Source organism: Trichosurus vulpecula, chromosome 3 (genome assembly GCF_011100635.1).
Source record: "Trichosurus vulpecula isolate mTriVul1 chromosome 3, mTriVul1.pri, whole genome shotgun sequence".
Classification (NCBI taxonomy): Eukaryota; Metazoa; Chordata; class Mammalia; order Diprotodontia; family Phalangeridae; genus Trichosurus; species Trichosurus vulpecula.
Window position 1 is genome coordinate 346,713,290 of NC_050575.1, and position 26,452 is coordinate 346,739,741.

The 26,452-nt window shown below is 42.0% G+C and overlaps 1 protein-coding gene across 1 annotated transcript in view; it reads right to left on the bottom strand.

The window, feature by feature from the left end:
* PRKCE (protein kinase C epsilon) overlaps nt 1–26,452 on the bottom strand; it is a 666,915-nt gene that overhangs the window by 258,723 nt on the left and 381,740 nt on the right. The window contains exons 3-6 of the mRNA XM_036749535.1: nt 14,555–14,714; nt 13,744–13,778; nt 12,047–12,132; nt 4,706–4,835 (exon numbers count right to left, since the gene is read on the bottom strand). Of these exons, the coding sequence (XP_036605430.1) occupies nt 4,706–4,835; nt 12,047–12,132; nt 13,744–13,778; nt 14,555–14,714 (411 nt within the window). The remainder of the gene's footprint in view (nt 1–4,705; nt 4,836–12,046; nt 12,133–13,743; nt 13,779–14,554; nt 14,715–26,452) is intronic.

The window sequence follows — 26,452 nt, forward strand, 5'->3', positions numbered from 1 at the left end:
GGGGCAGACAAAGCCAGGGTAGGTATCTGAGGCCAAATTTGAACTCAGATCTTCCTGACCCTAGGCCTAGCACTCTTATTCACTCACCTGCTTCTTAACCTTTTTTGGACTGGATAACACCACCCTTCTCTCCCTCCTTTAGCAGTCCGGTGACATGCTCAAAATAACATTTTTGAATACACAGAATTTAAAAGGAAATCAATTATACTGAAAGGCAAGTATTAGAATTTTTTTTTTTTAAAAAAAGAATAAGGTCATGGACTCCAGATGCCTAAGTGAGAATCTGAGCCTTGCAGAAGCAGGAAATACTATGGCAGTCTTAGGGGAAAGGGATGGAGGCTGGAGAAACGTCCTGGGATTTAGTGGGGCGAGCACTAGAAGAGGACTAGAGATATTGTACATGAGCAGAATATGGTCTGAGGACTTGGCTTGTCACGCTGGGTACAGATGGCAGCTAATGAGCAACCCACCAGATTTATCGAATTTTTCTCCATCTATAAGAGAACCCAGAGAAGCCCAGGCTTTCCTCTAACTGCAGCACTGAGAAGCTATGGTTCTCTGTCATCCACCATGCTGAATAAGGGCACTCTCGATGGTCAACGGCTGGGCTCTGGGCACATTAATATTTCAGAAATGACAGTGTCTGCATTTTAGTTCCTGGCACAAATCAACAACTCACTTAAGATATTTATTTTAAAAAATCAGACATCACCTCATTGGTGCCCTATCCTAGCCAAAGCAGTGCTATTTTCTGCCATTCATTACGGGAAGGTTTCTTTTTCTTTCTGGTGGAAGTAGGAGCAAATAGCCCATGCAAGATTAATCTTCCCAGAGGCCCCCTGTCCCAAGGGACACTGGCTTCCTTGCTGTTCCTTGTAAAAACCCTCAGTCTCCCATCTTTGTGCTTTTGTACTGGCCATCCCTCATATCTGGAATGCTGTCCTTCCCAGTCTCTACCTTCTGGCTTCCTTCAAGTCTTAGTAAAATCCTGTCTTCTGGAAGAGGCCTTTCCCCCTCAATGCAAGTGGCTTCCCTCTGAGATGACCTCCATTTTACCTGGCATAGATCATGCATGTATATAGCTGTTTGCATGATTAGAGTGTGAGCTCCTTGAGGGCAGCAACTATTTTTGCCCTTCACTGTATCCCCAGCCCTTAGCATGGCATTTGGTACATCGTTCAGTCATTTCAGTCATGTCTGACTCTTCGTGGCCCCAGTTGGGGTTTTCTTGGCAAAGATACTGGAGTGATTTGCCATTTCCTTCTCCAGCTCATTTTACAAATGAGGAAACTGAGGCAAACAGGGTGAAGTGACTTGTCCAAGGTCACACAGCTAGTTAAATGTCTGAGGCCAGATTCGATAAAGTCTTCCTGACTCCAAGCCTGGCACTCTAACCACTGCACCACCTATCTGTTCCACTTGTTACACAGTGGGCAGTTAACAAATGCTTTGTTGACTCGACTTGTCACTGCCCTGCTTAGAAACAGGAACAGGTTTCCTGTTCCCTACCGCGTTAAATCTAAACTCCTTTGCCTGGATTTCACAGGCATCTGCAATCTATTCTAATGCCACCTATCAAGCTTTGTCTTCAACTGTTCCTAACATGGGATGTTAGGGGCCTATCATCTTGAAAATGCATATAACCGATGATCACAATGCCAGAAGTTATAATGAATAGGAAGAATTCAGAGAAGCATAAGAAGACATAGAAACTGATGCAGAGTTAATTAAGCAGAACTAAGAAAACAAGATATACAAAAACTGCAACAACGTAAGTAGATACTGCACACGAGAATCTGGTCACCATAATTATAACAACCAAGGATTTCTCTGAAGGAGAGGTGAAAAAATATGCTTCTCTCTCTTCTCTGGAAAAGTGAAGGGACTGTCTGAACACTGTATACATATACTGTCAGACTTGACTAACGTGTTGGTTAATGTTGTCAAACTGCTTTTTCTTTCTTTTTCTTTTTTATTCTTTACTATAATGGCTAGGTCCCTGGAGGGAGAGATATACTTAAAAAAACTAAAGTGATATAAAAACAAAAACTATTGGCACATTGAATACAGATTTCAGAAGGATCTTAAAGGTCATGTACTCCAGCCCCTTCATTTTACATCCTTAAAATGAAGAAACTGAGGATTAAGCAAGGTAAACTTACTTATGCAAAATCACCCATTTTATATTGGAAGAGTCAGAATTTGAACTGAGCTCCTCAGACTCCAAAGTCATTGCACCACCCTGCCTCCCATGAACCCTGTGCTTTAATCATATTGGTCTCATTTCTGTCCCAATGAACTAACTCATTATATGCTCATTCTTAATTCTGATATTTAGTTTCTATGGTTCCCCACTCTTCTTTCCTTCCAAATCTATCTATTCAAATCCTATCCATCTTTAAAACCCCAGCTCAGGTCCCACTTCCTCCAAGAAGTCCTCTTGAGTACTCCAACTCATGTTATTGTCTCACTTCTCTGAATTTTTATAGCACCTTGAATTTGGGCCACACAATTTCTCACTTTATCCTGTGATGTGTTGTTCTCTGACAGTTTTAATTATGTTTGTCTTGTCTCCCCAGTTTGTTATGGCCTCCCTTGTAGGCACTGACTCTGTATTATAATCTGTCCCCTACGGCATCTAACATACTGCTTGGCACATAGTAGGAGTACCATAAATACTTGAGTAGTTGACTGTTTGATGACTGGTCTGCAAGGACTCTTGCCTCACTGAGGATCAGAATTTCTCCACAATAGACATTTGTTCCAAACATTGTTTTCCCTTTTACTCTCTCCACATTGTATACAGCAGGTAGAAACCATTGGCCTGGGTATAAGCTATAGCAGGCCATCAGGAGATTCTTGTTATAGAAGCTCCTTACTATTCTGTAGAAATTAACCTTCTGGAAATAAGATTTGGACAGAAGGAGGTCAATTTCTGGCTAAGAAACAAATACGTCTGACCTCAGAATCAATTCCTTCCCAAGAGTTAGGGGGATGTCAGACCCAGTGGAAAAATCAGATGGTAAAATGGGTCAGACTGGTACCAACTGACAGAACTGGAGATACTAATGCTCTGATACTTTGATTTAATCAATATGGGTATTCTCTCTATCAGTACCTGGCTATACTTTCTTGTCCTTGCTTCCTGTCTTTGTGACTGTTGTCTATGACCTCCTGTAAATTTTCTACAGGGGACTACCCAACACCCTCAGATGCAGAGCTTCCTCTAGATTTCTTAATGTCACGTGGAGAGCAATAGAGCACATGGGTTGTTCAATGGTCGTCCTTTATTCTTAATACATAACTGGCCTACCTCTTGTCATGCATCACTCTGACAATATCATCAAGCTGTCTTTCTCGTGCAGTTTTTCATTGCTCGCTTCCATCACGCACCTTGTCACTGCCTCTTAAATGACCTATGATATACTCTGGACTTCCCATTTCTCATGACTCAAAGCCCTCTGGTATCAGCAGAAGAACAGTGATATTTGAAAAGATGGACCTTTGTTTCAGGGAGAACTTATAATTATTAAAAGCTTTATACCAGACCCCCAAAACAACCTGTTGTTTCTACTCTTCCTTAATGTTGGACTTCATTCAGGTCAGCAAAGTATTAAGATTAAAAGATCCCATTGTGCTTATTTTTTGTTGCCTATTTTCAAGAGCATTTGATTTGGGAGCACTGGCCTGAAGGTTCTTTCCCTTGGACACTTAAATAATAAATATTTATTAGATTGAATTGAATTAATTAAACCCTGGAAAACCTACCTGCATCCCCTCATCAGGTGATGTCACTTCTATTCTTTTTTTTATTTATGGAATAAAACAAGCATTTCCATAACATAGTAGAATTAAAAAAAGATGATTGTACACGAAAGTGTAAACCTACCGTGCACAACTTGCTATTCCTTTCAAATAAATAAAATTAACCTGTATATTTCTTTTTTTTTCTTTTTTTCTTCCCTCCCCCTTCCTAGAGGTGACTACCAATAGACAGAAATAGGGGTGTGTGTGTGCGTGTGTGTGTGTGTAAAATTACTCTATACTTACTTCTATTTATTAGTTCTTTCTCTGGAGGCAGATCATGTCTTTGTTCTATTCTTGAACGTCCCCACTTGATGAAACTTATCAAGGATGCCTCTAGGTAACATCATGGAATAAAGGAGGGAAACCTACTCCCTAATTTATGTCCATCATCACCTCCTTCCAAAAGTCAGCTCTAAACCTACCTCCTCTGAGGAGCCTTCATGAGTGCCCCTCCCCTCTGAGCTTTCTACTTTTCTCATTGGATCCCAGCACTCATATGCTCAATTTATATTATTTAATATTGTTGGTAGGTTGCTGGGTAATGTTGTGTACATGTGTATTTGTCCTGTCCTCCTCAGCTAAATTATAAGTTCTCAAGGGCACTGACCATGCCTTGAATCTTTTCAGTATTTCAGCCCATACTGCTTAGGATAGGGCTCTTCATGGTGCTCAATAAATCCTTGCTGATTGTTATCAATGCAACATATATTCAATGAACAAAACAAGGCAACCTATGTTTATTTAGCAGCTACTGAGTGAAAAGTATATAGCTTCCTTGTCCCCTTGACCAAATTTATATATCAGCTTTTTTCATGGTAAGACAGAAAAGTGGGGGGGTGGGGAGGGATTTGGTGAGGAAGAATAGGGTGTGAGGGCAGGGAGGCCAAAAATGCCTTACCTTTGCATTGTAAACCTTGTCGCAAGAGACCCCAGAGCAAGGATCCACAATGGTCACAGAAAGTTGGGACTTTATAGTTGTGGATACTGAATTTGTGGGGCATGTTGACGCTGAACCGCTGGGAGCCCACCTACAAGGAAGGCAGAACAGAAGGCTTACTCAGGATACTTGCCCTCCCACTGATGCTTCTCGTTCAAATGCATTTTTTTTCTTTCTTTCTCAAAAATACATGTATTGTACATAGGAGATCCTGGCCAAAATCTGAAATGTTGATGGTAAACAAGTGGGGGTAGCGTCCTCTTGCCAGGCTTGGAACTTTGCTTGGTCTGCTCTTCATTAACCCCAGGATAGTCTTCTTTGCCCTTCCTATTCATTTTGCTCAAGTTTTACCTCCTCCACGAAGCCTTCTCTGACTGTTCCTTCCTCTGTACCACACCACTTATAATCCACAAACTCAAAACTTAATTATAGATTATTAGTTATTACTTTACTCTTGTGCTCTCTCTCTCTCTCCCTGCTCCAACCCTAAACATATTAGACAGAAATCTCCTTGAAGGCAGGGCCAGTATCTGAGACTTCTCTTGTAAATCCCCCAAGATCTTGGACAGTACCTTGAACAGTGCCTTGCACAAAGTCAATGTTCAAGAGCGATCTGCCTACTTGAAAAGAGTAAGTGGAAGGCTGTGGCCTGGGAGATGGCAGCACTGGAGTCAAATCTTGGCTGGGTATGACCTTCAGAAAGGCAGCTCATTACATCATTGAGTCATAGATTTAGAGCTGGAAATGACCTTAGAGGCCATTGAGTCCCTCATATTATAGGAGAGCAAACTGGGGCACAGAGAGACTTAGAGCTAGTAAGTGTCTGAGGCAGGATTTGAACCCATATGTTCCTGATTCCAAGTTCACTATGCTATCTGCTACACCACACTGCCTCTCAACTGTCAACCAAAGCCCGCAGAATTTCGGAGGGTCAAAGAAAATAATGAATGAGAAAGAACTCTATATAGTTATGTGTCATCACTTATATATATGCATATATAACATGTATTAATATTATAAATATAAAAATTTACATATAATACATATATATAAACTCACATTTATATGATGCTTTATGGTTTGAACAGAATTTTATACGAATTATCTTATTTGATTCTCACAACAACCCTGAAGAGTTTCAGATATTATTATCCCCGTTTAGCAAATGAGAAAACAGGCTGAGAGGGACATTAGATGACTTGCGTATGGCCACAGAGCCAGGTTTGAGCTCACTTTCTCCTGACTCCATGGCCAGTGCTTCGTTCACTACACCACATTGCCTTTCTTTCTAAGGAAATAAAAGGCCTAATTATTAACAGTTTTCTTTGAGAAGTATTCTGGGTTTTCTTGCTATTTTAACTAAGATGTTCTCCTCCTGCTTCCCATTGGGTAATCTAGATACACTCTGACTTTACCACTTCTACTGCCCCCTAAAATGGCCTTGGACAATCATAGAGTGGGATGCTGAAACTGGCCTTTCCAAAGCTAGCTGTCCTGTTGTCTGCTTGCAAAAGTAATGAGACAGAGAGAGCGACTCCCCCGACTGTCTGCTGTCTTCTTGGTGTGGGCTGAGCAAGGAAGTCCCTCCCAGCTGTTCTGTGACTCTAAGACAAAGGAGAAGAGGGAGGCTTGCTATGCTTGGGCTGGCTGATAAAATGTCGAAACTCCCAAAATAAGCATAGACTCCCACATGCACACAATGGTTCCATGTTGCTAATCTACCATAACAGAAACCAGGCAGATCCCTTGATAGCAAACTCTAAGAACCAGACCATCCCTCTTGTTGGAGCAGATGAGATTACATTAAAATATCATTTGAGCTGAGTGAGATACTGGCTAGCGAGGTCTTATCTGAATTTCTCAACTCTATAAATTTATTATACTCATGAAGAGATTGCCCGTTCTTTATTTGTATAGATTTGACCCTAAACTCAGCAGCAGCATGATATATTGTGGAAGGAATACAGTCAGCAGATATACGGGTTCAAACTTTGCATCTGATATTTACTAGCTAAGTGTGGGTAAGTCATTTAGAGCCTTCCATTAGTTTTCTCATTTGGAAAATAAAAGGGGGAGATAATATCTATAGAGATTATAAACATGGGTATGATAATATCTATCAGAGCAAATGGGCTAATGTATGTAAAGTCTTCTGTAAGTCTGTAAGCCTGGAGGTAAACCTCTGGCATTATTATGCATTCTTTACATATGTGGATAGTGAAGTAAATCATATACTCCTCTGCCCAGTAGAACAAACTCTTGTCAATTCCCTAAAAATTCCCCAAGGCAGCGAGCGGCCAAGGGGGAGAGGAACAAGATGTGAGCTGCACCCGTGTGGTTTTGCAGGGGACCCAGCTCCAATATCTTCTTCTACCATCTTGACTGCAAACCCCATGGGGTCAGCCTTCTAAGGCACAGAGAATCAATCAGCAAGAATTTATTAAGCACCTACTAATTGCCAAGTGCTGTTAGGTTCTTGAGATACGAGTGCAAGGGTTAAAACAATCCCTTCTCATGAGGAGCTGACATTCTAATAATGGAGACAACTATATTGATGAGTATATATAGCATAAATATAAAGTGATTAAATACAAAGTAGTTGAATGCAAAATCATTTGGGAGAGAGGGTACTAGAAGTGGGGAGAAGGGGAGGCTTCCTACAGAAAATGGTGCTTGGATTCTGTCTTAAATAAGGAAAGGGATTCTGTGAAGCAGCAGTGAGGAGGGAATGCATTCCAAGTGTGTGAAACAGCCCACGCAAAGTGACAGCGATGGAAGATGGGATGCTATATATGAGGAACACTGAGGCCAGTTTGGCTGTTGGAGGAGTGCAGGATGGGGATTCAATCCCAGTAAGGCTGGAAAGATACTCTCATTCCACAAGAAAGGGGAGGAGAGATGGTGGAACCAGAAAACAGATGCAGAGGGAGATATGCATCCTGTTACAAATAGACAAAGAGGAAGAGAAGCTCAAGGAGGTATGGCGAGGGAGGTAGAGAGAAGGTGAACAAGACCAAGAGAGGAAGGAAAGTGGTGAAATCATAGAGAAATGAGAAAGTTGCAGGGGGAAGGCAAAAGAAAAAAAGGGAGAAAATCCAAGCACTGTCTGGTTTCTTCACATGACAGTGTGGCAGTAAGAGTGACCTCCTTTCTGACACAGAAAAAGTCACTTCCAAGGGGACAGAGAGAAGGGGAGCCAATCTGAGAGGACATTTTTACAAAGGAAGAGAAGAAAAAGAAGCTGATTCTTGGGTCTCCATCATTATTAGAATGTAAGTTCCTTGAGGCTAGAGACTATGTTTACTCTTGCATTCTTATGTCTAGAGCTCAGCATATAATAAGCACCTCATAAATGTTTTTTCATTCATTCATTCATTGAGCCACAAGGGACCTTAGAGATCATCTACTCCAAAGACCTCATTCTATAGATGAGCAATTGAAATGTCCAAGAGAGAGGGGAGTGGGGAACTGACTTGTCCAAAGACATACAATTTTTGGCAGTCAGGACTAGAAACCAAGACTTCTGAACTGCCAGTTCAGTACTCTTTCCACTTAATCAAAGTGATATTCCATTCTTGTTCATCAAAGAATCCTGAAGGCTTTTTGTTTTCTAGGGCAGGAATAACTTCCTGTCTATGGACATATGCTGACTTCACAAATACAATGTCTTTGATGCCATATATGACAAGCCCAGGTGCTTGTAGAACTGGGACTCCATCATTTGACTCTTCTGCAGTTCAAGTGTCAAACCTCCACTGGATACTGGTAAGCTTTTCTAGCTCTTGTCCCGCAGTGGAGTATTTTATCGCCTTGTTGATATTTAGTTGTTTTCAGTTATGTCCAACTCTTTATGACCCCATTTGGGGTTTTCTTGGCAAAGCCACTGGAGTGGTTTGCCATTTCCTTCTCTAGCTCATTTTACAGATGAAGAAACTGAGGCAGAGTTAAGTGACTCACCCAAGGTCACACAGCTAATAATTAGCTAATAAGTTAATAAGAGGACTAATTGTTACAGCCTAGGGCTAGCAGCCAGGAGACCCAAATGATAGCTTGAAATCCTGGCACTGCTTCCCAAAAAACGACCTTTGGAAGAGTCACTTTGACTCTTTGGGGCTGTCTACCTACCATTTGGCAATCTAGTGAAATTTCAAAACCTCAGTATATAGCTTACACAAAGGATAAAGCACTGGACCTGAGTTCAAATCTACCCTCAGGCCCTTCCTAGCTATGTAACCTGGGCAACTTAACCACTTAACCATTTGACCACTGTTTGCCTCAGTTTGCTCATCTCTAAAATGGAGATAACAGCACCTACCTCCTAGGATTGTTGTGAGGATAAAATGATATAATATTTGTAAAGTGCTATATAAATGCTAGCTATTATTGTTATTATTTCTTTTAATAAACCACAACTAGTCCATTTTTAACTTCTTTTAGCCAAAAGATGTAACTGTACTAAAATGTATTTTCTTCTTTACAAAAGAAGCTTATAAAAAAAGTTGTGCGCATGATGCAAGCAAATAATCTTGAAAGTATTCATCTCAGTGGGAATTCTTTCTTTAAATTCTTTGTATAATGAGAATTCGACACTAATTCTCACCTCTTACTGACACCACCCAAGCAGCAATGGGTAGGATACATGGGGCTTATGCAGCAAAATGCTTTGAGAGGTAAGAGCTCCTTAGCCCAAGTCTCCCACAAAGAAGCACCACTCCCCTCCCAAAAGGAGAGATGTTGTATCTGAACTGTCCTATCCTATCATGAACCCTGGCCAAGGCCACCAAAAGGTAGTTTAGACATTCGGGTCCTTAGAATTACAGAATCAAAGTGTCAACGTTGGAAGAGACCATTATTCATTTCATCTAATCCAGCATCTGAACAGAGGAGCCTCGACAATCTCCCCAACACACGTCATCTTGCTTGTATTTGAAAACTTTTAGCAACAAAGAATTCACTACCTCCTAAAGGAAGGCCCTACTTTGGAAGTGCTCATTGGTTAGGGAGTTTTCCCTAATATCTACTTGACATTTATCTCTCAACAACTTCATCTCTGTTTGATTCAATTCAACAAACACCACTTAGTCATTTTAACCCATCACTCTAAGCTCCATCCTTGGAGCCAAGCACAAAGCTAATCTCTGACTACATCTAGAGTATTGTGTTTGGTTCTGGGCGCCAGTGTTTAAAAAGGACATGGATAAGCTGGAGAGAATCCAGAGGAGGGCAACCAGGATGCTCAGACTCCTTGAATTATGCAAGGATTGGCTGAAGCAAATGGAATTGTTTTGACTGGAGCAGAAAAGATGTAGGGGAAACCTGGCAGCTGCATTCAAATATCTGAAGAACAGTCAAGTGGAAGAGAGATTAAGCTTATACTGTTTGTCCCCAGAGGTTGGATTTGCAGAGGCCAATTTAGGCTTGCTGTCAGCAAAAAATGCCCAACAAGGAAAGTTGCTCAGGAGAGGAGTGGGTTGCCTGGAGAGGGGATGGGTTCCCCTGGACCAGAGATCAAGCAGAGTTTACAGAACTACTTCTTGGACATGTCAAAGTATGCACTTCTCCCAAGTATTCATTGGACCAGACAGCTGTTGAGTACTCTTCCAATTTTCTGATTCGCTGATTCGCATCCTTCTGCTACAAGACAATTTTTCAAACAGTTGAAGACAGCTCTGCTATCTCCCCCAAATCCTCTTTTCTTCAAGCTGAACATTCTCTGTTTCTTCAACTAATCTCCATTATAACACAGTACATGGCTTTGTATGCCTTCACCAACCTGTTCACCCTCTTCTATATGAGGTCTTTTTGGCCAATGCCCTTTTAAAAATGTGGTATCAGACCTCAACATAACACTCCAGAGGTGGAATTACTGTTTCTGTTGTCCTGAGCACTGCTTCTGTTAAAGCATCCTAATGCCAAAAAACTTAATAGTGGGATGCCTTGGCCACTGATGTTTCTGACTCCAGGAGAGTCCACCATGCCATAATGCATGTCTGTCTGTGTGTGTGTGTGTGTGTGTGTGTGTGTGTGTGTGTGTGGTGGTGGTGGTGGTGGTGGTGCAATGGATAGAGCACTGGGCCTGGAATCAGAATGACCAAGGTTCAAATCTGACCTCATATACTTAAAAAGCCGTGTGACACTGGGTAAGTCGCTTAACTCCTGCCTGCATAAAACTGGAGAAGAAAATGGCAAAACAATGCAATATGTTTGCCAAGAAAAACTCATGGAGAGTTGGTCCACAGGGTCATGAAGAGCTGTACATAACTGAATGACTAAGCAACAATATGTATGTATACATACATACATATAATATATGTATAGACACATTCTGCATGTATGTATATATGTATACATATTTCTATATATACAATGTATGTATGCAACTATCCTGAACATAAATGCAGATCACACACTCATATATTCAACATTTTCTCTCCTGTGTTCTTCTTCATTGTTTCTGTCAAAGACTTCATCCTTCTCCCAATCTCCCTCCCCGCCATAAAAACACCCTTTTGCAGTTACCTTGGATCCTTCTTTCTTTTTCACTCCACTCCTAGCCAATCAGCCACAAAATCCTACCATTTCCTTTTGCCAAATAGCTGGGATTTGTCCGTTCTTCTCCATTTTCACTGTCTCCAGGTAAAGACACTATCCCTGGCTCACCACCAGTAGGATATCAGCTCTCAATGTACCTCTACGAGTTGGCATGGATTTGTAAAACCACACCAACTCTATCCACACATGCCCATTTTTAAGACCACCAGCTAGAATTATGAGTTAGCTTTCAATTAAGAAAGCAGAATGGAGGTCCAGAACATGGTCAGTTAAATCCCTGCATTTTTGCCAGGATCATCATTCTGTCTGATGATCTGCTATCCACCATCCCTGGAGTTATAGGTAGCCCCATTGCAATGCTAACTCAGCTGCTCAGGCCCAGAAGCAATCCATATTTCACCCACCAACCAATCAGCTTCTCCCAATTTACTGGCAAGAGTGAGAAATCAGAATAAAATTTACAGCACATTGTCCCTATAGGCTTATGTCCTGGAACTTAGCTATCAGTGGCACAGTGCCCACAGGCACAGGGAACTCAGATGGAGTGCAATCTCTCTGCAGCTTTTGATATTTGCCAGAGGGTTACCATCCAACTCCCCAAGTTTTTGTTCAACAAATGAAGGAGAAGACAGGAACTTAGACAAATAAGTTACACACACACACACACACACAAACTTTGGGCAGGTTATAGTGTATGGATGATGGAGAAAAATGTTCCATCCCCAAGACTTTTATGTTATAAATGTTTACCTCATCATGTGTTTCCTGTTTCTTTAAGCCCGCACACTTCGTTATTATAAGCTCATGGCATCTCTTGTGAACCACACAAGTGCAAACTGTAAACAACAGAAGAGGGGTAGAATGAGCTTCGGGGTGGGGGGGAAGTGACAAGTGCTGAGGGGGATTACGGGGAGAAAGGAATGGGGAGGGGGTTTCAAATACAAGATGAAATTGACAACCACAGAACTGTGACCCTTTCGTATTGATTTAAAAGCTGCCCATCAGCCTCTCCCCTCAAACCCATCACAGAGCTCTTTGAAAGGCGCTTTGTCATCCCTGAAATTAGGATTTACTAAATGCTTTTGGAGGAGAATTAAACATTTATGCTTAAACAGCATCTGTGGTTTTCCATGGTTCTGGGAGCCCTGATCAATTTCCTTGTTTCATTCCAAGCATATGCCAAGGTCAAGAAACCATTTCCTTTCTAAGCTCTCCCACTGGCATAATCGTTCCTGTTATGGGCATTATGGTGCTTACATGACTCCTCAGAACAATGCCAGTTGGTAGATGGAACAGGGAAGCTCTTTGGCCATTAGCAGATCTGCCATGAGGCCTTCTCTGGTGTCTTTGTTTTTCTATCAAGTAGGGTCTTGACCTTCTACGTTGTAAAACTTCCATTTAATTTGTATCTCCACATGAAAATGTCCAGAGCCCTTTGAGTATTCCCATAAGACAATGTGTATACAAGTCCCAAGTTAGAGGTGATCAACAAGAAAATCACCCCACACTGTGCTAAGAGGCAGTGGTAGGGACCTGCATCACACCCTGGAGGGGATGATATTTGCTAATTAATATAATTTCTCATATTTTCCAATTCCTATATTCCTAAAATGATTTTTTAAATTTCTGTAATTTTAAGATGCAAGACAACCAGGGCTAGGCTAGACAGGCTGCTTCATAACTCTGGTAGCAAAAAAGCCAAGACATGATTACACGTGACACCCAATTTCCTAATTATATATGGACAAGCGAGCCTAGCACTTAGAGTAGTTTGTAAAATGACCCTTAAGCATTTCAAGGGGGCTTTAATTTTCAAATGGCTAGGGATGTTACCCAAGTCAAACAGGGGCAAAGGAATAAGTAAGGGAATACTTAATAAATACTGAACAGGGTGAGCAGGCAAGGGAGCTGAGTGTGATCCCACAGAATACATTAGCACAAGTGAGGGGATAGGATAGAAATCCCCCAGCTCAAAATGAAGTGGGACTTCTGTCGATCCTCTAATGAGAACTTTGTTCTGACATAATTAAAAAAAAAGAATTAAAATCTCTGAATGAGACCAAAAACCCTGAGCTGCCTGCTATAACCAGCAAATAAAGGACTGGGTGTGTTTGGTGCTCTCTGTGACTCCCCTGAAGCCTCAGAAATAAAGTAGACCTTGTATTCTGTGGGACATGGGAAAAGTGAAAGAAGGAGAGGGCAAGGGAACTGAGGAGATGAGAACATATGTAGGTAGGGAAGACTTGTGAGGAGATGAGCTAAGAGCACCAGTGTCCAGGGACTCATTTGGTCTAGCACACAAATGAGATGGTGTATAATACACACACCCTCCAAGTTCATTCAAGAGAATCTATCCATTCATCTATCTTGGATGTGGCTCATTTTTTTTTAGATTTGCTCACAGGCTACACACTCATCAGTGGCTTAGTTCGTATTGTACCACTTACCTTGACATTGGTATCCCTGTTTTCCTATGACACCCCTGAAAGCAAGAACAGGCTCACTTTAGGAAATGAAGCTTCAATTTGAGAAAGAAAAGAAAAGAAAGAAAGAGAAAGGCAGAAAGGAAGGAAGGAAGGAAGAAAGGAAGGAAGGAAGGAAAAAGAAACAAAGAAAGAAGGAAACAAAGAAAGGCATGAGGGAGGAAGGAAGGGAGAGAAGGAAGGAAGAAGAGAGGCAGGAGAAAGAAGAAACAGGAAAGGGGAGAGGGAGAGACAGAGACAGAGAGACTTACCTCCACACCACCCAAAGCACAGGTATTCCAGGAAATGTTTAACTGGATTCCATTAAATAGCACAATTTAATCCGTTTTTCCCTTTGAGGATGAAAGGATGCTTACCTACTTAGATGAATGCGGGCATGCGCTAGACTGGGAGGTGAGTGTACTGTATGGGCTATATCTGTGGCATTTTATTTTCTGCAGGAACAGTGACTTGACCAAGGTCCCTCAGAGAGTTAGTGAGGCAGCTGGCACTAGAACCCCAATTTTCTGATTCCCTGTCCAGTATTCTTTTTAACGAGCCATCTTCCTTCTTACCCACCCCCTCCCTGCTCAGAGTCTAGCTAGGGCCACATGTTACCAAATGCATTGGAAGCATTTGTGAATGCCTTACAGAACTCTATGAAATTAGGAAGAAATAAAAGGGCAAGCTGTCAGTGCTAGCCAAATTAAGTGTATAATCTCCCTCTCCCCCTCCCCACCCTACCAGGACTCCAAAGTGAAGAAAAAAAAAAACTTGGGAGGAAGAAGAGCCTTACCAGATGAAATCTCTGCAGTGAGAACAGTAAGTGGGCTGCCGAAGGTAGGTGGCCATGAACTTGTGGCCATTAACTTGGTGGACCCTGCGGCGGACAGCCCCCTGGCGCTTCCTAGGCCGCATCCGCTCCCTGAACACTCGCTCCTCATTGTCTTTGGGTGCTGGGAAGGGATGAAAAAAAAAGAAAAAGCAAAGACAAGGTGAATGAGACTAAATACTCTGTTTCTCCATAAGATACTGCTCCATCCCTGGGTGACTGACACTAAACCTGCAGGCAACAGATCGGAAAGAGCCCTTTATTTGTAGTACAGAAGCCAACAGCATTCAGACTGCCCTCAGGTTACCTTGGCCATCAGCTCCTGGGGCAAAGACTCAAGCCTTTGCATATTATAGGCTACCAGACTTCCTCAGATTTCAGTCCAACCCCCAAAACTTAGAGGCCTGTGTTTGTTACAGATCTGGCCTCTCTTTTCTTTTTCACTGGACCCAAGTATTTCTGCCACCCTTAAAATAGCTTCAAAAGGAAATTCAGCAGATCCCTAGTATTCTTCAAAAGTCTGACCTGAGAAGGAAAATGACCCACTAAAAATGGATTGTCCCTTTGATCCCTAGAACCCACCATCTTAGGCTGCAATACCCCTATTATGGAAGGGAAAATAATACTTCCCCAACTATTCAGGATGTCTGCTCTTCCTCCCTCCCTCCCCCATCCCATCCCGCCTCATCGCTCCTCTTTCCATATCACTCCCTGGAGAGTTGAAACCCCAAAACCTTTGTGGAAGTATAATTACAGGGACCCATAGGGAGATTGTGCCCATCACAACCACTGGAATATCATTTGGAAGGCCAGAGCCACCCCATGACAAATCCCTGAACATCTCAGAGTTAAGTGCCAAAGACTAGTCTCCTTCTGGGAAAGCAGCCCCAGACAGGCAGTAAGCATCCCAAAGCAGCCATCTGTGCTATGCAGAACAGGAGGTATGGTTCAGTTCCATTTTCTGAACTCTGCATCAGCTTGTGTGCATCTAGACTGCTTGTGAGGAAGGGAGCCACCTTACACAGTCACCGGCCACTCATACAGATGATGGAACAGGTGCTGGTGGCCTTCACCTTTGCCCCTAAGTAGCCTCCCCCTAGCCCCATGTTGCCTGAAAAATCTTCCATGAGAGGTTCATTTCTTTGAATGAGTGTTACATTTTTTAGTCTCCTCTTTTAAGATGCAAACCTTCCTGGGAAGAAGAACACATTCAATTGCAGGGAGAGGGCTTGTATTTATTCATTTATCAATTCCTATAACAGTAAAGAGGAGAAAGGAAAGGAAAGGGAATAGAAGGAAAGAGGAGATGAGGGTTAGGAAGAGAGAGGGAGAGTGGCAAAGGTCCAAAAGATGGAGCAAAGAGCTTGTGAGACAAAGAAAACGCCTCCAACTCCGTGCTTTGGCACTGGTGTTGGACTGAAAACAACGCATTAGCCAATGCACCTGCTTCGAGTGGTCTCCACCCAGAAGCCCTCCCAGGAGATGGAAATGCCCTCATGTTTCCAAAGGAAAGGTCACGTGTGTCACTAGGCAAGGCCTGGATTTCTGTGCTCAGCCACCTTAAGCTTACAGTGCTTGACCAGCTGCTCTGTCCACCAAATTCAGGAAAAAACAAAGACAGGCTGAAGTCCCAGAGTGCTCACAAAGCTATTTGGGACCCAGTCTATGAGCTGCCTCAAACAAAGAGAGGGAGGGTCACCCCCTGCGTCAGGGGAAAGTTATCACAAAGGTTTGTTTATTGGACTTAGTCAACTTTCTCAAAAACTCCTTGGAAATCATGAGCTTGGCTGGTCAGATAAATAACAGGGATGCAGCTGCAATTTATTATAAAAGCACAAAGCTAATGAGAGATATGCTTTGAAACAGACAGCCAGGGAGTTCCATGATGGCTGACATCATAGATGCAGAAAGCTGAGGGTCTTTGAATGGTGGTGGGAGCTGAGCATGCAGCTGGGGTCCCTCCTTTGGGGAAGGCTGAGGGAGGCAGGTGGATTGCTTGAGTTCAGGAATTCTGAGCTACAGCAAGGCAAATACTAACCAGGGGTCTGTACTAAGTACAGAATTAATATGGCAAGACCCTGGGAGCAGAGAGCTACCAGGTCATCTAAGGAGGGATGAACAGCCTCAGGTCAGAAATGGAGCAGGTCAAAGCTTCCATGCTAACCAACAGTGGGATTGGGATCATAAGTTGGATGCCATACTTTCAGTGGAGGCAGGGTAGGAAAGGAAGGGAAGGAAGGCAGGCAGGCAGGAAAGAAAGAAGGAAGGGAGGGAAGAGGGAAAGAAAGAAGGAAGGAAGGAAGGAAGGAAGGAAGGAAGGAAGGAAGGAAGGAAGGAAGGAAGGAAGGAGGGAAGGGAGGGTAGGAAGAGAGAAAGAAAGAAAGGAGGAAGGAAGGAAGGGAGGGCAGAAAGAGAGAAAGAAGGAAAGAAGGAAGGAAGGAAGGAAGGAAGGAAGGAGAGAAGGAAGAAGAAAAACATGGTAAGAGGTAGTTGTTTCTACAAAGACATGTGAACACGTACAGGTACGCACACGTATAGGTACGCACACGCTCCAGCCTACATGTGAATGGTTTACCCCACATAATTGTTCCATACAAGTGGCAGCTCTGGTTACCTGAGGCGGACCACATCCCTAAGTCAGAATTCCAGGGACATTTGTCACTTCACTCAAATAATCTGTAGATTGCAAAATCTTGGGTATTTTCATGCCAATCAATAGCTCATAGCCTCTGTGCTCCTGAGTTCTTGTAACAGACCGAGGCGCATGATAGCATCAGCACAATGCCAGTAGTCAACCAGAAAGGATTCCACATTACATTTCTTACTACATTTTTGTCTTATCTTAATTTGTCTCCTTTCCTGAGCAGGCTAAGGCGACTTCACTCTGAACTAAGAAGCTAATGCTGACTCAGCTGGACAGTACACAGCATCATAGATTTTGAGGCACAGAAGGCCTTAAAGATCATTTATTCCAATTCCTTCATCTTTCAAGAAGGGAAACTGAGGTACTGAGCAGTCATACGATTTTCCATAGCCCACAAGAAAAATGAGGGGCAGAGCTGGGATTTGAACCCAATTTCTTCTGGCTTGTTCCATCTTGCCACATTGCCCCATGCCCAGTTCCATCCCTCTGGGATATCCCTTGGGAACCTATGAGGCAATGTGAGGGATAGCAGGCTAGATAAGGCTATCCTCTTCAGGGATTAAAGTGGCACCTTTCTGGCAGTTTCAGTGGGCCACCTTGCTCTACCCTATCAACCAATATTCCCCAAAATGCCCCTCCAGCAATGGCAAGTTGGGCTTTTATTATTAACATTTAGAGAGATACTTAAGGTACACAAAGTGGTTTATCTCTTTTGAGCGGCACAAGAACTTTACGACTTGTTATTATTCCCATTTTCGAGATAGGAAACTGAGGCCTACAGGGTTAAGTGACTTGCCTGTGGTCACAAAGCTAACAAATGTCAGAGATGGAATTTGATTCCACATCTCCCCGACTCCAAAGGCCTTCAATTAAATGCTTTTACCCAGGATCATAAAACTGCAGATTGAGAGCTGGAAGACCCCTTGGGGGGTCATCACTCCCAATCCCCTCATTTTACAAATGGAGAAACTGAGCCAAAAGGAGGTTAAGTATCCGTTCTGATGGTGTTTCTCTTGGAATCAGGTGGGCTTTCTTCCTTTCTCCTTTCTGCCTCTGGAATGCTTTTTTGAAGAAGATGAATGAATGAACATTTATATTCAGTGCTTCTATGTGCAGAGAATTATGGGAAGCACTGGACATAGAAATAAAAAAGGAAGACAGTCCCTGATCTCAAGTCACTAACATTCTGTTTGGGGGTCGGGGGAGAGAGAAAACATATAGGAGATTTCAGTTAAATAGACAAAAATAGTGGTCCCTAGGGTAGAGGAGCAAAAGAGATAGGTAAGCCATCTTCATTAGTGTCATTTCTATTGATACAACCATATCCATTTCTGATGCTGAACCACTTGACAATGCCAAGGACCTGGAGGATTAGAACTTTCCTTTCTAGGTCTTCTTAGTAGCCAAGAAGGTAGGGCTGAGAAGGTTGCTTTGTATTTTAAGGGAAGACAATGATTAAAACGATCCCTTCGCAAATTTGTATGTTTTAAGTAAAGTTTAGTTGCATATTTTTTTAAAAAATTGGTTTTTAGTTTCTTCAGTTTGATTGAATAAAAATAATGCCCATTATGACTGAATGTTCAATAAATGTTCACCTTTAAAAAATAACAAATATAATTCCCCGAGTAACTACTCCAAGGAAAGGTATTATGTTGGAGCTTGCATTTTTGTTTATATGTCTTATAACCTACCCTCAATTAAATAGCAAGTTCCTATTTAAATGCTTGGACAGCTAACCAAATGGCACCATAGTGCATAGAATGCTGGACCTGAAGTCAGGAAGACCTTTTCCTGACTTCAAATCCAGCCTCAGACACTTACTAGCTGTGTGACCCTGGGTAAGTCACCTAACTCTGTTTGCCTCAGTTTCCTCATCTGTAAAATGAGCTGGAGAAGGAAATGGCAAACCATTCCAGTATCTTTGCCAAGAAAACCCACATGGGGTCACGAAGACTGAAATTGAACAACAACTTAAATGCTGTTTAATGAAGCTGGAAAGAAATCACAAAATCATGTTGATTTCAATACTGCTAATTTATGTTACCTAATCTCAACTGAACTCTCACCACACCAAGGCAATCCTTTTACACCTCCCCAATGGACACACTGGTCCATTTGCCATAATGGTATTTCCAAACGTTTTCTCCCTCCTCAAGCCTCCCATAGTGCCCCTCTCAATCTTCTCAGCTGAGAACTTTGATTCATACTTCACTGAAAAAAATGAAGCTGTTACCCAGGAGCTCCCTCTTCTCAGTGACACTGGCCTGCTTGCTGTTCCTTGCCCAAGAGACTCCATTTCCTGACTGTCCATTTTCACCAACTGTCCCCCATGCCTGGAATTCTCTCCCCCCATTCTCTGCCTCCTGGCTCCTCTAGATTCCTTCAAATCCCAGCTAAAATCCTGCCTTCTACAAGATCCCACGTCCCCCTCTAATATTAGTGTTGTCCCTCTGTTGATTGCCTCCAATTTATCCTGTACACATCTTGTTTGTACATGGCTATTTACATGTTGTTTCCTCCATTAATTAGACTGCAAGTTCCTGGAGATAAGGGTCTGTCTTTTACCTTCCTTTGTTTCCCTTGTGTTTGGTGCAGTGCTGGAACATAACAGGGATTTAATAAATCCTTGCTGCCTGACTCAGAGCAAGTGGCTCAGTCACAAGACCAACAAGAGATATCTCTGAGACTGGATTCCGGGTCTCCTCATTGCTAGCTTAACGATCTTTCCATTGTACCATTCAGATCTGAGTTAACTCCAACTCAAGACAATGGTATCCCAATGGACTTGGCTTAAGAAAGCAGAAGCTCATGGCAGGTGTATTGTTCAGGAACCTACAATGCTTCCCAGCTGACCACAACATGCACAGAATGGAAAAAGCGCTGGGCGTGAAGTCAGGAAGACCTGATTTTGGATCCTGGTTCTATGACTATGGATAAGTCACTAAGGCTCTGTGGGCCTCAGTTTCTTCATCTGAAAAGTGACAGGATTGGACTTGGGTTGACAAGGCTGATGGCCTCTAAGGTCCTTTCAGCTCTAAGTCTATGTTTTTCTAATATAAACTTCCCAGACCGACATCGGAGAGCCTCCAAGCTAGGTATCATTGTTGTTCAGTTGTTTCAGTACTGGCCGATTCTTTATGACCCCATTTGGGGTTTTCTTGGCAAAGATACTGGTGCGGTTTGCCATTTCCTTCTCCAGCTCATTTTACAGATGAGGAAACTGAGGCAAACAGGGTTAAATGCCTTGCCCAGGATCACGTAGCTAGTACGTGTCTGAGGCTGGATTTGAATTTAGGTCTCCTTAACTTCAGGCTGGGTACTCTACCCACCACACCCCCCAGCTGTCCAAACTAGTTATCAGCCCTTATTTTCCACCATTCCCCTACACCAACTCTCCAATCCAGTTTATCTGCTCACTATTCCCTGCCCACACCATGAACTTTCCTGCCTCTTCTATTTTTTACCAACCCAGATCCCCCTTCTTTATAGCAGAAACCAGTCCCTTCCGTCAGAATATGTCAGCTGCTATTTGCTGAGCATGTTCTGGTGTTGGGTGTGGGAGGAGAGGGGCAGCCTTTAAACATTCAATTACCACATTTAGGACTAGCCCTCAAGGTTTAGGTTGCCATCAGTGACTAACAATCCCACTTTGACTACGGTCCTCTAGTTTACTTGCATGGAAACCCAAATGGAGCATTTTCTCCAGAATTGTAGATATAGCTGACTTAGTTCTCCATTTCATTGGATTTCAGGGATTTTAGTCTCTGACCCATTTCATAGGTGAAAAATGCCAATATCAAGTGAGGGAAGCAGGGAAAAGGAGGAGATAGACAAATATCCTGAAAATAAAAATCAAAGAGTGATATCCTTTATCCCCAGAAGAAAATAAGCTTGCAATATTTTCTAGTTAAATGACTGTTGCCTGACAATAAATTTTCAGCATTAAGTAAATATTTATATAATGCCAAAGAACATGTTCTTCATGCTGAACTCACACAATACATTAAAGACATTTTCTACTCAAAACAGGAAACGGGAAACAGCAATTAATTCCTCACAAAGAGATTATTCTATGCTATCTATATCTTCCCAGGGCTTCAAACAATGTCGATCAGGAGTGTCTGAACAGAGATCCTCCCAACTGTCTACATGTTGTGTTTCCTTTGTAAGTTAAGGGCAAGGAAGCCAGTGGCACTTCAAGATTTGTGTCTCAAATCTTAACATGATAAACATTTTTGTTTCTCTGCTTTACTTTCTGAATGATTTTTCCCATGATCATGGTAACACCCATCTAATAATACTCAGAGATTTCAAACAAAGCATCATTTGGAAATGGGTTCCACTCTTCTTTACAACTTGATTATTGGGAAAATCGTTTAATGTGAAGGTATATGTAAGATCCTATATCAGATTACATGCTGTCTAGGGGAGGGGGAAAGGAGAGGGAGAGGGAGAAAATTTGGAACTCAAAAAGTTGTGGAACTGAGTGTTTGTAAACTAAAAAACACAAATTAATTTATTAAAAAAAAAGAAATGGATCCCCACAGTAAGATTGTCATCATGGGTATTGACCTGGTAGTGACAGTAGCAGTGAACCTATGTTTTATTGGATGAAATTAAAATACACATGCCTAATTTACATCTATGTCAGATACTGTTATATAGGATATAGGAGAACAGCAAAGTGAGCTCTCCTTTGGGGGAGCTTTCTCTGACTAGCCCCTCATCTCCCACATTGTATTTCTTTCCTGTATCTATGTGGCTAGAAAGTTTCCCAAAATATCACAATTTAGTAACATTTTTTTTTCTGCAATAACCACTTTGGGTTGGAGGGTTTACCTCAAACATTTTGAGGTTGACAATTCTCTATTCTGATCGGAACCCAAGTGGAACATTTTTCCATTTCATTGCCGATTAGCTGACTTAGTCTTCCATTTCAATGGACTTCAGAGACTTTATTCTCTGATCTATTTCATAGGTGAAAAAACCAAAGACTGAGTGGGGAAACGGAAGTGGAGGAGATGCTTTTGCACTGGTTATCCCTTATGCCTGGAATTTACTCTCTCCTCAACAGTATCTCTTAGAATACATAGTTTACTTCAAGGCTTAAGTTCAGATACCACCTTTAAATTGAAGGTTCTTAATCTGAGCTTCATGGACCCCTTCTTATCCATGTGAACTTGAATGGGGGGAAATCTTATTTCCACTAATCTCTCACTGAAACGTAGCACTTCCTCAATTATGAACTAAAAACAAAGAAAAACTCTATCTTGAGAAAAGGTGCACAGGTTTTTCCAGACTGCAAGGCAGTCCATGACAAAAAAAAATTAATGTCTTGTTCTAAATGAAGCTTTTCCTTATCCCTCCCCAACCCCACCCTCTAGTGCCCATTCCCAAAATTTACCATGTGGTAAAGTCTGATGCACAAGGGGGAAATTTCTTTTTAGGTTTTAAGGATTGCATTCAGGAAGAGGTAAGCTTTGGGAATGCCACAAATAGAATGAGCACTGAAAATTACAATGAGCATATTTTTGAGGATCTGAGCTAAGAAAATGAAGAAAGAAAACCAATGATGAGAGGAAGGGGAATGAAGGTATATGATTTAACCCCCAAAGTCCAGTTTGGTTCTTGGCTGACTAAAATAACTGAATATATCACTTTTTGAAAGGAAATAGATTTATTCTGGGAGTCCCATTTTGTCTTGGTTAATATTTGCACATGGCACAAGCTGGCTGCTCTTTCTTCTTGTCTCCCTTGTGCAGAAAGCTCCTGAACCACACTTCTGATCCTATGACATTAGGAGAATGCACTTTCCTTTTCTAGGGGAGTCTTATAGTATGCCTGATATGCCCTTCATTTTCTCCACTCTTGGTAGAGGGAGGATGAGACCCTGGATGCAGTAGCCACATACATACATGGGGTGGCAGAACTCCCTTCTTCATTCATTACCTCCTTGGATCAACAATCTTAACGCTCCTCCTTCCCTACTGCAGTGAATTCTGATGTCACTTTGAAAGTGCATCCATCTATAGAGGCAGTGATGAGAATGCCAAAGGAAGAAAACCCTTCAATATGGGAATGTGGGAGGTGAGGAACGCTGTTGTCATTAACTTTTTAGCACAGAAGAAGTGACTCAGCAAACCACTGGAGGGCAGCCCTGCCTGCCGGTGACCAGGCTCCCAGGGGCTGAGCAGGGCCTAACACAAAGCCCCTGAATTGCTTGTTTTTACTTCTTTAAGGCTCCCCTTAGGATACTACAATACTGGCAGCCTTTAAACACGACTAACTGGCAAATGGATACCCCACAGGTTAACCTGCTGCAAACAAAGTTAAAAAAAAAAAAAACCAGAAACAATCTCATGGAAGGATCAATCACTGTATAGGGGAGAAAAATATATCTCTAACATTTCTGTAAAAGGTCAGCTTTCCAAGCAAAATGTTTGCTGAACTTTGGGTCACGTGCTCATGCAACACAGTTATAGCTTAAACTACAGAGAGGATTGCAGAGATGGGACACACAAAAGTGCCCCCAGTTCAGACATCTTCAGGAAACACTGCTTCAAGCCCTCATACAAGCCCTTGGTGCTAACAAAGTCAAGGTTAAATCCTTATAAGGGTGTATAATAGCCACCACACGAGCATATCCAGGATGGCTGCTAATGCAGGTTCTTTTATCTGCTTTACTAAGGAAAGATACCTGTTTCAGGGGTCAACAATCTTCTTTAACCATATAAAATACAGATAGGAAATACAGAGAAGAGAAATAAAGACCAACAGACAGGGATCTACTGCCTGAATCAAAGCATTACATCCACCACTGAATGGAGAGAGCCTTTAACCTCTGAGGAGTTAGGGAGCTCTGAATATACAGCCACTCAGAGTCTTGACCAGGGAATCACAACATCTTTCTCATAAGCAAGCCCCTCTCACAATATTTACTCTCAGCTAATAGGCTCAGAGGCAGAAGGCATCACAACCCAACTCACTGCATACTTAGCTTATTAACAAAAGGTGTGCAAGCCTTCCTACAAGCAAGCAAGCTTCCCTTAATGAACTCCATGTAAGGTCTATTGATGGGTGAGGAAGATCTTATTCCCCATTAACCTTACTGGGTGACTCTATTATACTATAGTCTTAGACAGTGGTACCCTTCCTACTGATAACAAAGAGGACAGGGGAACCTCAAATGCCATCATTTGAAGGGATATCAGTGGCCATTCAACACCCCCAACCTGAACAAGAATCTACCCTACAACGTACTCAACAATTGGCCAGGTTACTTGATGACTTCCAGTGAGGCAGGAAGGCACTTTGTCCCAAAGGCAGTCTGTTCCTCTTGAGAAGAACTGTCCTTTTGGGGAAGGTTTCCTTGTATCAAGACTAAACTTGCTCTTGGAATTACCACCCATTGATGCTTATTCTTCCTCTGGGGCCAAACAGCATAGGTTTATTCTCTCTTCCATTTATTATCTCTTCCACAGATGATACTTGAAAATTGTTTTTAAGTTCCCTGCCTAACTAAGAGAATAAGCATCAACATAGCTTAGTCCAAGTCCAGTGCTCAGTTCTCTAGATGGTGGTTTAGGTCAGGACTCACATCTTTGTGTCAGAAGGTGGTGTAACTTTAAACTCAAACACCTGAGCAATAAAGAAAATGGTCAACATAGACCTACCTCCAGACTATGTCCCTCATGAGTCTTCGGGTTCCTCTGTTATTGCTAACTGGGAACAGGAAGGTCAAGGTCCCTAGTTCTGACATAAACTCAGGAATACCTGGGAATAGCCCTGCAACTAACACACCTCCTTTAATAGCAGCTCTAATAGTAATAACTCATATTAGACTGTGAATTCCTTGAGGGCAAGGATTGTCTCTTCTCTTTCTTTGTATCCTCAGAGCTTAGCACAGTGCCTGGCACATAGTAGGGCTTGATAAATGTTTCCTGATGGACATTTATATAGTACTTAGAGAGTATCAAATCACTTACCCCATGAGATGAGAGAAAAGATTATCTATCTGTCTATTTATCTATCCATCCGTCCATCTTCAGTGCCTGGCACATAGGAGGACTTACTAAATGTTTATTAATTGACATTTATACAATGCTTTGAGAGTATCAAATCACTTTCCCTCTGAGATGAGAAAAAAGAATATCTATCTGTCTGTCTGTCTATCTTCAGTGCCTGGTACATAGTATGGCTTAATAAATGTTTATTGACTGATATTTATATAAGTACTTTGAGAGTATCAAATCACTTACCCCATGAGATGAAAGAAAAGATTATCTATCTACCTAGCTACATACCTATGTTTCAAAGTTCTCCATAATCTGCCCCCTTCCTAACTTTCTAGTCTCCTTATACTTTACCCCCTTCCACATAATCCTCAATGACCATGGGTTCTTTACTGTTCCTCCCATTTAATTCTCCATTTCCCAACTAAGCCTTTTCATTGGCTATTTCCCATGCTTGGAATGCTCTGTCTCCTCATCTCTTCCTCCTGGCTTTTCTGGCTTCCTTTAAGTCTCAGTTAAAATCTTATCTTCTGCAAGACCTTCCCAGTCCTCCTTAATTTTAGTGCCTTCTCTCTGAAATTTAGCCTGGATATATCTCATTTGAACATAATTATTTACATATTATCTCCTCTATTAGACTGTGAAATCCTTGAGAGCAGGGAATATTCCTTTCCTTTTTTTTTCTTTTTTTTGAGGAAGGAGTTTATCCCCAGCACTCAGCTCAATGCCTGGCACATAGGTGCTTTAAAAATGCTACTTAACTATCTATATCTGAAACAAGAGATGAATCTCTCCAAAGGTATACCCTGTAGAGTAAGGACTGTGAATTTTATTTCTATTTTGTAGCTCTGAGTGTGTTGTCAGATGACCTAGGACACACTGATTTTGTAGTTCTATGTGTTTAAATGGATTAGGTGCTAAGCTAGTTTCTCTGGGGTAGAATTTGAGAAGTACTTGAAAGGTCTGGATGTCCTTGCTTGATGGCAACAGAAATTTCCCTATTATAAACTTTGATGCTTTAGCAGAAGGCTTTGATTTCTGTCAAATATCAGACACTGCCTCAATGTGGTTGAGATACAAATTTTTTTTTTGAAAGGAAGCCTTTATACTGGTGAGGAGGGGTGAATGGGTATACTGAGTACAAGAGGTATTCAAGGAAAAGACCAAGGAGTGGACAGAAATAGACTAGAAGAGGCTGGACAGTTG